We start from the raw sequence: 17,044 nt of genomic DNA on the forward strand, positions 1-17,044 counted from the left end.
CCGGTAACAAATTTGGGGGCTTGTCCGGGATAGTAAGTTCAACATGGACAGCTCAAGGAGACAGAAACTGCTTATGGTAATCAGAAGCCGGCTTTATGGTGAGGATGCATCGTGTTTGAGAACGGTAGCATCAGCCATTGATGGTGAGAACCATGAAGACACCTCTCGGGAGGACCTGTTGTTGAATATAGAGGGCGCCATGGATGAGTCAAGTAAAGACAAAGATGGAGGACTTACAAGATTAATGGTGGTTTTATCTGGTCTGAATATCAAAACAGAAAACAAGCCTGCTGAAAGTAAAGAAACAATGAATAGCGTTACATGGAAAAAAGAATTTAAAATCCAAGGACAGGTAGGCGAGACCTCATCATGTATAAGTTTTGTTAACTTAACAAGACAGGTTGAGGTCGGAAGAGAAAAGAAGTACTCGGACAGAGAGATATCTGAGGGGGTGATAAGAGCAATTCAACCCAATGCCAAGCTACGAGGGTACCTGGAAGGCAGAAAAGATCTGACGTTAGATGATATAGTTAACATTATAAGATCATTTTACAAGGAACGCACAGCAACAGAACTTTATCAAGAACTTGTGAAATTAGTGCAGGGACCTAAAGAGACAATACAGGACTTTCTATACAGAGCTTTAGAACTTAGACAGAAAATCCTTTTCTCGTCTAATGGGCCAGAGTCCTATGAGCCATCACTTGTAGAAACTCAGTTCAGACTCGCGATTACAACTGGCATACGAGATGATGTTCTCAAACCAGAGGTTCGAGAAATTTTGCAGAGTTACAGAAATGACATTGAACTTAAAGAGGGTTTCAACAGAATCGCGAAACAACATTTAGAGCGAACACAGAAACTAGGAACTCAAACTGTATCGCGGAAAGTATCTGTGCAGGCAACCGAGGTACAGGGAGCAAATGAACTTGTAGAGGAACTGAAATCGCTACGGTTAGAAGTACATGAACTAAAAACTCGGTTCAATAAAAAGAATACACCACAAAAAGTTACGCGACGCCGGTGTGAACAATGTACAAAAGATGGAATCGACCGCTGTCGACATTGTTTCAAATGCTTAGCAGAGGGACACACCCAGAGAAATTGTAGCGGCAAAAACGTGACGGGAAACGAGACCAGGTTGCATCAGGGGGACATGATGTAACCTGCTTGGACAGTAACAAAAGTCCCCAGTGCACTAACTGTAACAAACACTTAGAAAACAAAACTTTAACATGTTGTGGTTGTCAGGTAGCTATGTATTGTTCTATTATGTGTCAAAAGAGTCATTGGGTCTCGCATAGAATATTATGTAAAGCAGTCCAGTATGTTGAACACAAGGGTAAGGAAATGGAGTTAGATGTGTGTCAGCTAAAAGGAAAAACGCATGGGTTAGCACCTAAAGTAAGAAAACAACTAATTAAGGCTGTTGGGGAGAAGTGCATCATTAATTGTACAATCGAGGGAAAATGTACTAAAGTGTTGTGGGATACTGGGGCACAGGTGTCTTTGACTGACCGAAGGTGGTTGTTGGAAAACCTACCAGGGGTAAGGGTTAAACCTATCAATGACCTCTTAGAGGGGAATTTGGAAATTTTCTCAGCAAATGGGTCTCGTATTCCATTCGAGGGATGGGTCGAGATGAATGTTGTCGTGGGAAATCCATTACAGTATGAGAATGTAAGGGAAGGTAAGCCCATATCCATAAATGTACCATTTTTAGTGGCCACCGCAGCTGGGTTGTCTCAACCTATTTTGGGGTTCAATGTAATCAAGTATGTATTGAGTGTTGTCGGTGACGCGGAAAAGCGCGAAATAGTAAGAACGGCTATTCCAGGTATTGGAGATGTTCGTGCGGCTACAGTTGCTAAACTTCTGGTCGAGGATTCTCTAGAGACTATCGGTTCTGTTCGTACAGGCAACAGAAGTATCGTTGTACCAAAGCAGTCGTGTAAAGTAGTCAAAACTACTGTGCGTGGTTGCAACAGTAATGAACCTGTTCACGCCATGTTTGTTCCAGCGACCAATGTGCATGATGACATCGACATTTCGGAATCGGTTGTTTATGTGAAACCAGGTCGAACGAGCAAGTTAAAGATACTAGTCACCAATTCGAGTAGTCGCGATGCAATTATCCCCAAATGCACAGAGCTCGGGATGCTCGATACTGTTTGTTCAGTGGTTCACTTGGGTGTGCAGGAGTCCAGTTGTTCAACAGCAGAGACACAGGAGAACGCGCACGAACACAGTAATAAACTAGAAACAGACAGTACACAACAGAAGACATTTCGCGAGTGTGATGTAAGCAAAGTGATAACAGCAGAGAAAACGTATGAAGACAAGACTGACCAGAATGAAGAGCAGTTCTGGGACCCAGAAATTGACCTACCAGGAGATATATTAACGGAAAGACAGAAGGAAGAGGTTCATTCTCTTTTGAGAGAAGAATGCATGGCTTTTTCACGGACAGATACAGATATAGGGTGCGCCCCTGAATTACAGATGAACAAACAGTTGGTGGAGGATGCACCTGTACAAAGTTCGTACCGATCTATTCCTAAACCTTTATACCGGGAAGTAAAGGATTACATTCAGGATTTAATCGGGAAAGAGTGGATACGCAAGTCCAGGTCGCCTTATGCTAGTCCAATCGTCTGTGTAAGAAAGAAAGACGGTAGTCTAAGACTATGTATCGATTATCGTAAGATTAATGCAAAAACTGTACAGAACCAACACCCAATACCTCGCATAGATGATGCCATAAACGGACTCGCTGGAAGTAAATGGTTTTCATTACTGGATCAAGGAAAAGCGTACCACCAGGGTTTCGTGTCGGAAGAAAGCCGGAAATACACTTCATTTATTACACCATGGGGACAGTACGAGTGGAATCGAATACCATTTGGCTTGACCGGTGCGCCTGGGATCTTTCAGAAGTTCATGAATGACTGTCTTGAAAATATGCGAGATGACTTTTGCTTACCATATTTAGATGATGTATTGGTTTACAGCGCGACATTTGATGATCATCTTAACCACTTGCGACAAGTACTACGATCATTACAGGAGAAGGGAATAAAGCTCAAACCAAGGAAATGTAGTTTATTCAAACGTCGGGTTCGTTATCTTGGACGTCTCATTACTGCAGATGGTTACATGATGGATCCAGCTGATAAGCAAGCAGTTCTTGAGCTAAAGGAAAGGAAGCCTAAAACTGTTGGTGATGTGAGAAAAATGATGGGGTTTATAGGTTACTACAGATGCTATATTCCAGACTTTTCTCGTCGTGCCAAAGTGATATATGATTTGCTACATGTGGATGACAAAGGGAAAAAGAAGCCACGTCCAGGCAAACGGGATACTGGACAGACTCGTTCAACTGCAAAAATCAAATGGACCGCAGAGCATCAAGGTGTTCTAGAGGAGTTGTTGAGTCTCTTGACTTGTACACCAATTATGGCATTTCCTGACTTTGAACAGCCGTTCATTGTCCATGTTGACGCATCACATGAAGGGTTAGGTGCAATCCTGTACCAGAGGCAGTCAACGGGTAAATTAGGTGCTGTGGCCTATGCATCTAGAACTTTAAGTCCAGCTGAAAAAAATTATCACATGCACTCTGGGAAATTAGAATTTCTTGCATTGCGATGGGCTGTTACAGAACGTTTTAGAGACTACCTATACTATGCTCCACATTTCAGTGTATACAGTGACAACAGTCCACTACAGTATATCTTCACTACACCAAAGCTTGATGCCACCCGGTTGCGATGGGTCTCTGAGTTGGCCGATTTCAAGTTCAAAGTCTACTACAAACCTGGGCGTAACAACAGTGACGCAGATGGCCTTAGCAGAATGCCACTGGATATCAACAAGATGATGTCTGAATGTTCTGAACAGTGTTCGCAGGAGATGATACATACTGCTGTACAATCGGTGAGGGATCAAGAGAATGTCCTTGTTGCGAATCTGGTCTCGGAAATGACAAAGCAGGAATTTAAAAGTCGGGCTGTGATCCCAATAGAAGTAGAGGAACTTCGAAAAGCACAGATAGCAGATCCTTATATTTCTTCAGTCCGGAAAGCTGTGGAGTTTGGGAAACCACCATCCATTTTAGAAAAACAGAGTTTGAATGAGGGAGCTAAATTGCTAGTACGAGAATGGTCTAAACTTCAACTAAGGGCAGATGGTGTACTTGTTCGGAGGATTTTTCTTCCAAGAGAAGGCACTTGCTACCAGATAGTGTTACCACAGGAATACCAGGATTTAGTATGCCATAAACTTCACAACGAGATGGGACACCTAGGTTCTGATCGCGTACTTACTATGGCACGAGAGCGTTTTTACTGGCCACGGATGTCAACATATATTGAGGATTATATCCAGAAACGGTGTGATTGTTTGAAGGACCGAAAACCACTTCACCAGTACTGCGCTCCATTAAAACCTATCATAACAACTCATCCGTTTGAGTTGGTTGCCATCGACTTCCTGCATTTGGAACGTTCTAAGGGCGGTTACGAATATATATTGGTCGTCATGGACCATTATACTCGCTTCGCGCAGGCCTATGCAACCAAAAACAAGTCGGCTAAAACAGCAGCAGAAAAGGTGTTCAGTGACTTCATTCCTCGGTTTGGTTTACCACATCGCCTACATCACGACCAGGGACGAGAATTTGAGAATAAGTTTTTCCATCAATTACAGAAATTATGTGGAATCGGTCGATCAAGAACCACACCCTACCACCCTGAAGGAAACGGGCAGGTGGAGAAATTCAACCGAACGCTTTTACAAATGCTTCGAACCCTGTCAAAGGATGGAAAGAGTGACTGGAAAAGTCATCTTCAGCAAGTAGTTCATGCCTATAACTGCACAAAACATGATGCGACAGGGTACTCTCCATTTTACTTGCTTTTCGGCAGACACCCACGTCTTCCGGTGGACATTATCTTCGGGCGTTCAAGCGAAGACCCGCAAGCAGCAAATCACACTAAGTATGTAAAGGTTTGGACAGATCGTATGGAAGAGGCCTACAAAATTGCTTCGGAAAACGCGTCGCGGAGTGCGGCTAAGGGAAAACGACAACACGATTCTCGGTTTATTAGTAATTCACTGGTTGAGGGAGATCGCGTGCTTGTTAAGAATTTTCGCGAGAAGGGCGGTCCAGGCAAACTACGGTCTTTCTGTGAACAAGATATATATGTGGTACTTCGGAAAGTGGCAGAGGATGCACCAGTATACGAAGTGAAGCGAGAGAATGGCAAGGGAGAGATCCGCAGACTTCATCGTAATCTGTTGCTACAGTGTAATTCCCTTCCACTGAAGGTAGACATTATCGTTTCGAAGGATTTGAATCCTTTCGCGACCCCGTTCGTTCCCATCGCGATGAGTAATGTACCAGAAACAGAGGACATTGGTAGTGGCAATGATGACCCTAGTTTTGTGACTGTTCCCGACGGCACAGATGTTACTTCAGATGATGATGCAAATCCAGACGCGTCTAGTGATTCTTCAGATGGCGAATCTCGGTTGGATGACACAGATAGTGAAAGGTCGGAGTCCGGAACCGACGCTGGAACTTTGTCAGATTCTAGGAGACGCAAACCTCCTAAACGTTTTACCTATGATACCATGGGAAAACCCAGCTATGTCCAAAAGCTAGAAACTAGGTTGAAGGGCTATCCAGATAGTTGGGATATGTGGGGTCCAGAAACTTTAGTTTGACCAGATGATTATTTCATGGTTCAAAGAACAAAATGTATTTGCATTTGAGTGTGTGAATACAACTAGAAATCCATGATTATTGAACTTTGGAACTTGTATATATGTTTAGCTATGATTATAGCATTGACTTAAATTACTTTTGATTTTGTATTTCTCAAAAAGTGTTATTTTTAACGCATGACGTATATCGAAGGATACCAATGTGTCAACCAACATTAGTGTTTGGGAGTTGTAATTGGAACGGCCAACTGATTACACAAAATCACATTTCTTCTTTAGTAGAAGATGTATCCTTACTATGTACATTTTTTTAACTTAAACAGGTTGATGGCACTTCGACCTAACATGTCGAGATAGATAGAGTCGATAGTTACAGAGGTCATGAATGATTTCGGTGTCAAGAGTTGTAAATGTCGAGACGACATTTGTTTCTTGGGGGGAGAGTGTGGCGACTGTAATAGTAGATTATTGTAAGCCACCCATTTAATTTTATGTACAAAGGGAGGTAAGTCAGACTGTGAAATATTGGTTATATTTCGATTCGAACTCGCCGTCTCAGCACCGGAAGTTGGAAGTCGGAATAAAACGAAAACACTGACAATCTGTTGTCCTCCTCTTTTCAGGTAAATATGCAAGTTTATCATGTTTCCAATGTTTTAGAATGATTGTTTCATGTGCATAAACGATTCCACTATACAAGTGAATATGTAGATTAGTACGAATACTGATGAAAGTGGAAATACTACGATTTTGCTGATGTGTGAAGCCAGATCACTGACGTCATCAGCGTTAGGCTCTCGCAGTTTAGAGTAAATGCTTGTATTTTCTAGACTTTATATACGAATATTTGAATGCGATATTAGAATATGGTTGTCATAAAACAATTGGTTACTTTATATTTTATATGCAAAGTATTTTATACAAGTTTAGTGTTGGAAATAGCATGACAGGTCACGTGATTTTGGTGAGACGGTTCTGGCGGGAAAGCAGACTTGCGTGATCCCAGAATCCCTTGCGTAATAATGACCTTCATGATGTTTACTTCCGTTCCATTTAGAGATGTCCCATTTGATTGCGATTACTGATGCTGTGATTTATATGTAATGATTTTAGAAATTAATATTTGTATTTGAAGTTATGAATCATTACCAACGACAAGTCTGTTAATTAAGAAGTCGGACATATATTATAGTCAATATATAATTAATTTTCCATTAATTATAGATCATCAATAGATGTGATATACTCACATTCCATACATTTATTGGTAACTAGTCTAGTCATCAATTAGTGTTTTTATCTTGTGTTGTAATTGGTTATGGATCAATTATGATTGTTCAAAGTTATAAAGTAAGTTTGTTAATTGAATTAAGCCCTATAGTCACAAGCCATAATATAAGTAATTTGTTTATTGAAAATAGGTACCTTAGACACAAGCCAGAGTTTTATATTATATTGTACAAGTGATTACATGTATAAACATGTTAGTACATTATAATTATTTGTATCGGTCTCAGTACCGGAAGTTGGAAGTCGGAATAAAACGAAAACACTGACAATCTGTTGTCCTCCTCTTTTCAGATCTTTCGATACATTTCCCCGACCGCCCGATCCCGGTAACATTAGTGTCACTAGCTAACTCTAGATTCTGATCTAAATTATTCCAGTATTCTACTCTTGATTCAGGCCTATATATACAGCATAGTAGGAATTTATGATGTTCAATTGAAACCTCTAACCATATTAGCTCAAGACCATCCCTTTCTAAATCCCTTCTTCTAGAAGTTTTGACTGTATTTTTATAATATATCATTACACCTCCTCCAAAGCCAGTAAATCTATCTTTACGATGAGCATTATAAGAATCAATTTGGATATCTTCATCTAAAATTACATTAGTTAAATGGGTTTCAGTTAAACAAATGATATCATAGGAATTCAGCTCTGCTTCTATTATATCAATCTTATTTCGCAGGGATCTAACATTTAGACAAGCTATTTTTATATTATGTGGGCCAGGGTTTTGTTCAACATTCATAGATAGTAATAACAACATTTCAGTCATGTTCAAAATAAATTCGTCATTTATCCTCTTAAGTAGGAGATCGAAGTACAATATTGAAATCATATACAATGCGTTGCTGCAAGCCGATCGTATACAAACAGTAGTGCACTATACAAGCTACCCATTTTCATATGTATAACCCGTAGCAACACTGGATTGAGAGTATACGATCAGCCCGGAGCAACATATTGACATGCCAAAGTAGCCAAATACTAATAAGTACCTATAAATTACACATATGTGACCAGTTTTAGATGCAAATACAGATACACTGAAAAATAATAACATAAAATTAGATAGAAAAATAACACTTACAACATACACACACCATGCACTCTCTATCTCATCAACGACTTGTTCGATATCTCTTAGGCAATCAGGTCATGCTGTTTAAGTTCATTTGAGTGTTTGGATAAAAATATAGAGATAGACTTCAGCTGGAAACGCTTAGGTGATTCAGATGAATCAAGATGTTGGGTCAAGGTCATGTACGATCAGTGCGGAATGCGGAACTATGTTGGTAGACGGACTTGAGTATATCAAATAATGAACTGTAAATTAAGATAAGTATTTGTAACAACAATACACATGCTTATCAGCCTGCTGTTTATAATTTCATATGTGCATTTAGTGCATACATTTATATAGGTTTTGATTAAATTACTATTTAATAAAAATTCTTATGAGCGGATAATCATCATAACTGTATTAATCTTTTGAAAAAATAACAAAAACATCGATATAATGCACTGGGGGGCCGTGTATATATCATGACTATATCGTCATCGGCAATAATTATCAATTAAACCAGAGAAACAATCAGATACATATGCCAACTTGGTATAATTAATTAGTCACCACTTCCATGGGTAGCATTTTTGGTTGTTGCGCTCATTGTTGCGGATTTAGTTTGTGATGATGATTTTGGGGCTCTTGAGTTAAAATTTCTGGCTGCTTTGAGAAATGATTTCTTTGGTGGTATTTTGGTGGTTTCACGCGCATTAATACTGGCATTTGACTTGATAGCAGAGCTAGCGGTGGCTGCAGACATAGTTGGATTTGTCGTAGTGGTGGTCGGCAATGGTGGGTCCGGGTATGCACTCAGCTCAGATAACTTGGTTACATGGGCATGACCTCCTTGATTGTTACGAATCACTATCCGGCCGTCTGTCGTCCACTACCAGATATAAGACCCTGTTTTTTTTAAGAATCTGGCCTTGGCAAACACAGTAGCACGTTGCTTGGTCAGCACCTCGTTTATATAGAATGAGGGCGGGGTACCGGTATTACTAATTTCAAAGCTGGATTCTCTGGACTCTCTCCGATTTCTCCATAGCCCCCTCCGTGCCTCGTAAATCTAAGTTTATCTTATATCATGTACCTCAATTCTACCACAATACCCTGTGTTATTCAACTCTCAGACCATCAGTTAATCATTACAGCTGTTGATTAACAATATGTTTATACCACACGTGGTAACCTCTGTTTATATCACACTAATATCTCGAAGAAAAGACATATATAGAGAATACATGGTCAGTGTCTTAAAATATAAGCTGTGATTTGGCGAAGGTAAAGAAAGACAAAAGTGGCGAGCCTTGGTGAGCCACTTTTGTCTTTCTGTCCCGAGCCAAAAATACAGCTTATATTTTAAGACACTGACCATGTATTCTATTTATCCTGCATCAGACATAAAAATAATCATCAGAAATAATCATTTTGAAGTGAAACGGTGTCAAAAATGACAGAAATATGTTTGCCTTTTAAACGTACTTTCACTTTGAAGTAGGTCAGTCGAACTGACGCACGTGCTATGATTCCAAAATACAGCTGTTTTCCGTCACTGCCGTATACAGCAAAAATATATACGGTGGGTGTATTCCGACAATGCGGTGGCAGTTGCAGGATAAATCGCCTCCTTATGCTTTGGACTAGAATCTACACGCGGACATGAACTGTGTTATATCATCGTCTGAACGCATTACTGGAAACATATCTATTTTGAACACCAAGCACCATGTTCTCAAAATTCTGATAATCACTTATCAAAACATCATCCATTCGAAACGATTCGAGTCCGTATCTATGTCAGTTGGGGACAATAATATAGTTATCACATGTCTTTGATCCTCACGATTTCCCCGTGCCAGTCACTGACCATGCAATATACCCTGTACACCAAGTAGTCCTTTCTAAACATTGTACGTTTGCCATGGGAATTTAAACAGTTGTCTGAAACAAACAAGAGGCCCAGGGGCCTTAACGGTCATCTGACTCTAAATTAAAACCCTTATATTATTGTAGTATGCATTCTCTGTAGCAAGTATATAGTGGCACTGTTGGCCATGGTGGCCATCTTGGATATCTGACCGACCCAATAAATAATAACACTTGGTCTGGACCATCTAAGGATAATTTCTGGTAAGTTAGAGCTGAATCCCACCGGTGGAATTTGAGAAGAAGTTTGAAATAGGTGTTGTTCAGGAAAACCATGATTGCGCAATCATGTTACAAAATGGCCGCCATTGCTGCCATGCCAAAGTTTTTACAAAGCCGAAAAAATAACAACACTTTGTTGGCACTCCTTCCTTAACATCCTCACCAATTTCGAGCTCAATGGCACCAGTGGAACTGGAGAAGAAGTTTAAAATGTGTTTTTTAAGACGGCGAATATGGCGGCCATCTTGCATTTCAGACCAATCTAAAAAATATCAACACTTGGTGGGGATCATCTCCGGAACATTTCAGGCAAGTTTCAGCCCAACAGCACTGGTGGAACTTGAGAAGAAGTTTAAAATGTGTTTTTGAAGATGGTGGTTATGGTGGCCATCTTGGATTTCGGACCGACCCGAAAAATAACATCACTTGGTCGGGATCATATCAGGATCATTTCAGGCAATTTTCAGCTCAATAGCACTGGTGGAACCGGAGAAGAAGTTTAAAATGTGTTTTCAAAATGGCGGCTATGGGGGCCATCTTGGATTTCGAACCGACCCGATAAAATAACAACACTTGGTCGGGATCATATCAGGATCATTTCAGGCAAGTTTCAGCTCAATAGCACTGCTGGAACTTTTTTTTTTTTTTTTTATATTTCTTTTATTTTCAAACATTTTACATGGTATACATAAATAGACATCAACAAACAATCACTTGCACACTCCCACCCACAGCATTCAAAAGATCATTGTGTATGCTATGATAGGTCATACATACATACATACATACATACAAGCATACATATATACCTACATACCTACATACACACACACACACACACACCTACATACATACACACATACACACATATATACATACATAGCGAGGCATAACAAATATACTTGCATATGTAGCATCATGACATAACATAGTACAACATAGCGTAAATAAACATAACATAAACAGGATTTTCCCTCATATTTTGTTATAAAAGGTCCTTTATAAATAAATCAAAAAAATCAAAAAAGTTTTCTGCAATCAAATGACAGATTTTAGAATTAACAGTACATCCTAAGGATGCAGAGTGCAGAGACGTTTAGTTTGGGAGGCCTTGATGGATTTTCTGCGTATAGCACGCATGAATCCAGTGTCAGGGAAGATCCTGCATACATAACATACATGTACATACATACACATATATATACACACACACGCATCCTCACACACACCCTCACAGACAGAAAGGCAGAGGACACACTAAGGAAGACAGATAGGAAGGGAGAGAAAGGAAGAGAGAGGGGGAGGTACCATTTCTTAATTACATACATGTAATTATTGCATACATGCATGTACAAGAATATTGTAATACAATATGTATTAAAAGATAAAATACTGATAAATCACTGGGCTAGTCAGCGATACAGACCACAACAGTCAGTGTTATGATATACAATAATAGAAGATAAGTAAAAGAAAAGTAAGTTACCTGTATTTATATAATAATACAGTGTATATAACAATAAGTTTAAGACCAGGGTAGGATGTGTAAAAGACTAATACAACTCATGATCATAGATCCAATAAAGGCTTCCACTTCCTCCAGCCTAAATCAAATTGTCTTTTACCATGGTCACTAAGACTGTTATACATATATTTTTGGACTACGAAATTATCTTTAATTACATTAATGAGAGCATTATATTGATATTCAAAGAATTGCTAAGACATCTGGTTTTATATATGTAATGTTTCATAATGATTAAAATTTTGTTGTCAACAGAACTACAATTTTGTAAAACTATTCCAAAAAGAAATGAGTCTTTATTATATGCAAAAGGTATAAACAACAAATCTAACAAAGTTTCAAATTTATGAAGAAGAGTTTGCACCTCCTTGCATTCCCATAAGCAATGTATAATTGTCTCCCTTTCCATATTACATAAAGTACACATAGGGCTAGGATTTATTCTTATCTTATGAAGGAAGGTATTTGTAACTAAGATATGATGAATAATTCTGACTTGAAACCATATCAATTTAGAATTTTTTGTTACCTTAAAGGGAAGATTATATATTTTTAACCACATTTCTCTATCAAAGTTAAAGCTCAAATTCCATTTCCTAGTACCTGTAGGAGTTGTTGTTGGAGTTATTATAAACCTGTAGAAGTCTTTCACACCCTTTTTGTTCTTAAAAAATATTTCTAATAATTACGGTATAAAAGGGTGTGAAAGCTTCTCTGGTTTTAACTCGAGATTTCTTAAATAGCGTTTTATTGCCAATATTAATCCATGATATTGTAAAAAAATTAGTATTAATTCCAAATTTTTGTATAAATTCGTCAAAAGAAAGAAAGGCTAGATTTTCAGAATTTTTCATCAAATCATTTAAAGTTAAGATACCTGTCATATACCAGTTGGGATAGAAGACAAATTTGTTGTTAACTTTAATGTCATTATTGTACCAAAGAGGTGTTTTAAGAATACAATCTTGTCTTTTTAGCCTCATATCTTCAGAAAAGTTTAATTTATCCCATGCTTTAAAGACATCTTTCCAAAATTTATTGTGGCACCTTGATATGCATAATTTTACAAACTCTTTCCCACAACTATATAGCTTATTTAAATCTAGAGTTGACTTGAGTATCAGATACCATTTGCCTGAAGACATAAATAATCTTCTAATCCAACCTAGCTTTAATGAATGAATGAAAGCATACACGTCAATCATCTTGAGCCCACCATCTGCAAAATTTTGAATAATAATGTCTGTTTTGATCTTATGGCATTTACCATTCCACAAAAAGTCAAATAATAAAGAACTTATCATAGTGATAATTTTTTCTGGTGGGTTTGGTAACGTAATGAATAAATAATTTAGTTGTGAGATTAATAAAGACTTGATAATATTGATTTTACCAATCGGCGTCAAGCTCCGCCTCTTCCACGATGTAAGAATTGATTTGAGTTCTACAATTTTTTTGTCAAAATTCATTTTTGGTATTTGATCCAAGTCAACTGAAAACTCAATCCCCAAAAATGTAAATCTATTTTTTCCCCATTGTAAATTCAAATCTGGCCTATATGTTACATCACTATATTTACAGCTCCCTAACCATATAACTTGAGTTTTACTAGTATTGATATTTAACCCTGAAATTTTTGCATAATTATTCAGCTCTGATAAAGACTCATTAAGTGACCTCTCTGACCCATCAAGTATCAACCCGGTGTCATCAGCATATTGTACATTTAAAATTGGTACATTATCTACATCAATACCTTTAATAAGATTATTATTTCTAATTCTTGCAGCTAGCACTTCTGCACATATAATAAAAATGTAAGGAGCTATTGGGTCCCCTTGACGACAACCTCTTTCAATATTGATACGTTCTGATAGATTTCCCCCTTGATTAATTGAAGCATATACATTATTGTTAAATAATTTTATCCACTTTCTTATTTCTGGCCCAAATTTAAAATACTCTAAGACTTTATCAATAAACTTCCATGAAACCGAGTCAAAGGCCTTTTCGAAATCTACTAACATCAACATACCTGGAATATTTAAATCTTTAAGATATTGCATCACATCATACACTGTATGGATATTTTCGCCTATATACCTACCAGATAAAAAGCCTGTCTGATCTTCATTGATAATTTTACTTAATACTGTTTTGATTCTTTGTGAGATTACCCCCGAAGCAATTTTATAGGCGATATTCAGGAGTGTAATTGGCCTCCAGTTTTTTAAGAAGTGGCGTGGCTTATCTCCCTTGGGAATACATACAATAATTCCATGTCTTTGGGTAACTGAACACTGACCAGCTAAAAAACCATGATTTAAAGAGCGCACGACAAAACAACCTAAATTTTTCCAAAAAACTTTAAAAAATTCTGAAGTAAAACCATCTGACCCCGGACTCTTATTATTTTTCATACCTCTAAGCACTTTCCCCGCTTCCTCAAAAGTTATCTTACCCTCTAAACTATCAGAATCAATATCACTTAACTTTGGAATATTACAGTTTTCTAAATGTAATTCTAGATTAATGTTATCGGTCTCTCTAAACTTATATAGGTTTTCATAAAATAATCTTACTTCAGACAAAACATCCTCTTGTTTAGAAATAATATCACCATTATCTGCTTGTATTTTAGGTATGATCTTAGAAGTGAAATTTCTATTTTCTAGGTTTAAAAAGTATGATGATGGTTTCTCCCCCTCCTCAATCCATTTAGCCCTCGATCTAATTAGACTACCCTTAACTTTTTTAACACGTATCGTTTCCAAATCCTTTCTTAATCTGTCTAATTTTTCATGGTCAGGATCAGTTTCCGTCTCTAATAATTCTATGGACACCTTAAGATTGTCCTCATGTAAATTAGCTTGTTTTTTCTTAAAAGATGAATAGGATATAGATCTACCTCTTATTTCCATAAGTAATGTTTCCAAAAATAATTGATCATTTATTAAAAATTGTATATCACTGTTACAAATATTTTTAAGAGAGTCAAAATTATATACAGGTAAACAGTACTACAGCTTAACCTCCTCAATACAAGATTTAACCATTTCCAAATATTCAGAATCAAATAATAAAGAATTGTTGAATTTCCATAGCCCCTTCCCTTTTTTAAATTCATTCAAAGTCAAAGATAACGTTGGAATAGAATGATCAGATCTATAGCCTGGTTCAATCCTGGACTTATTAACACTAGGAAGAAGAGTTTCGGAGATTAGAAAGAAGTCCAGTCTTGCTTGTTTTATAGGATTTACTTTTCGCCAAGTGTAGCGTCTAGTTTCTGGATGATGCTCCCTAAAAATGTCAATTAGACTATAGCTTTGAATGATTTCCAAGACTTTATTTCTGGCTGCAGGATTATTTACATGTTTATAATTATTATCGTAGTCTAAATTTGGTTCTAAAACTAGGTTAAAATCTCCACATATAATAATATTATCATTCCCAAAGCTATTGACAGTGTCTACAACTAATTCATAAAAGCCCGGGGTGTCCTGGTTTGGTCCATATAAAGAAATAAGTGTTGTTCTAGACCCATCAATAACTATATCAAGAGCAAGAAAATTACCATTCAAGTCTCCTTTCTCCTTAAAAACTTTAAATTCAAAGTTATTATTCAAAAGAATAGCCACGCCACGTGCGTTAGATTTAAAAGAACTAAAATAAGTGTTATAACCCCATTCATTTTTAATAATTTGTTCCTGGTCCGGAGAAAAATGGGTGTCCTGTAAACAATAGATACTGTATCGTTTCTCTCTTAAATAAGAGAACACGTCTTTCCTTTTGATCCTGTCACATAACCCCTGGCAGTTCGCTGACAGCACCGTGATATCATTGGTGTTCATGATCGATGTGTATCAGAGAAGAACCTGGTACCTCCCAAGACCGAGACAGAATAACATAAAGAAAGAAGGGAGAGAAAGGTAGAAGAAAAAAGTAAAACATACAAACCATTGTCAGAATATAGTGACCCACTATCCACTACACACGCACCTGTACATTTTCACCAACACAAATTACCCGTCAACTACACACGTGTCCCAAACCGGAAGTAACAGAGTGGAGATAAAATAAGGTAACATAAGGAAAGCGGAAATCGTTAATTCGGAAAAAAAGGTTAACGTTGATCGTTCCTAACACCCACACATGCACACACCTATACTCACAGAAAAATTATTTTGTTTGCTTTTGACATTAACAAAATAGATATATACCCATATAAGCTTTCTATAGTACTTGAAAAACTTGTCACTACGTTATTAATGTTACCATAAGCCGAGATATCGTTGTATATATGTTTCAAAACAAACAAACAAAAGAAGAAAAATGCCTTAACTGTTTGCTTTTCTCACATAAATCAATACATTTCTCATAAACACATATGTACACATAATATTGTAACACTATTCTCATATTTGCATGCCCATGTACGTACAAGTATGTATATCCATTATGTACATATACGCACATTAAATAAAACACACACACACACACACACACACACACACACACACACACTTACTTGTAGGACACGGCAAATGAGGACACCACTTCTAAACCATACAAACGAGGACCACCCCTACAAATCCTTAATACTGCATTGATGGTCACCAAAATCACATTAAACGATGTAAAATGCTCTTCTGCGTATAATTAAACTATTTCCGGTATAATATATTATTATGAAAATTTACCTATCAAATGAGGACAACGGAACCAGGAGAATGAGGACTTCCGGTACACAAATGTTTCTCAAACCGTACAAATGAGGACATCAACTTATTTCAAATGTGATGATTGGAATCAATATTAATAACCGAAGCAATGCTTTTAGATAACACTAATACAACATGGTAACAACTAAAAAATTAAAAATTCAAACAAAATAAACGCAATATTGTAGTTACAATGGACATTTTATTCACTTTCACTATAAACTAGTTAAAAACCAACATTTTAGAACTCTCAACAAATGTCTACGAAATCGTTGATACGGATAAAACAAATTCAACTTTCAAAATGTGTTTTTGCCTATACTCCGAGAGTACATTAACGATGGGTGTTTGGCGGATGTTTGGCAGTTATGAAAGTCGGAAAACTAATATCAGATTACATACATTTTGCTGATAGAACTGAAAGACTGATATTTGAATTTTGTCATTGTAGAATAAAAAGACGCAGGATGTATGCGTGTCTTTGGGAGACTGTGGTATTTTCGTGTAATGCCTCCTTACGATAGCGTGCATTGCTACTTCATTCATAGTGCTACCTCAATAGAAGTA

At 37.4% G+C, this 17,044-nt stretch overlaps 1 protein-coding gene across 1 annotated transcript in view; it reads right to left on the reverse strand.

Annotated features, from left to right (window-relative positions):
- Positions 1–8,642: 8,642 nt before the first annotated feature.
- Positions 8,643–17,044, reverse strand: part of LOC117320804 — a 22,027-nt gene continuing 13,625 nt past the window's right edge. Inside the window, exons 8-9 of the mRNA XM_033875294.1 lie at positions 9,963–10,024; positions 8,643–8,969 (exon numbers count right to left, since the gene is read on the reverse strand). Coding sequence (XP_033731185.1) covers positions 8,643–8,969; positions 9,963–10,024 — 389 coding nt within the window. The remainder of the gene's footprint in view (positions 8,970–9,962; positions 10,025–17,044) is intronic.

This window comes from Pecten maximus, unplaced genomic scaffold (assembly GCF_902652985.1).
Source record: "Pecten maximus unplaced genomic scaffold, xPecMax1.1, whole genome shotgun sequence".
Classification (NCBI taxonomy): Eukaryota; Metazoa; Mollusca; class Bivalvia; order Pectinida; family Pectinidae; genus Pecten; species Pecten maximus.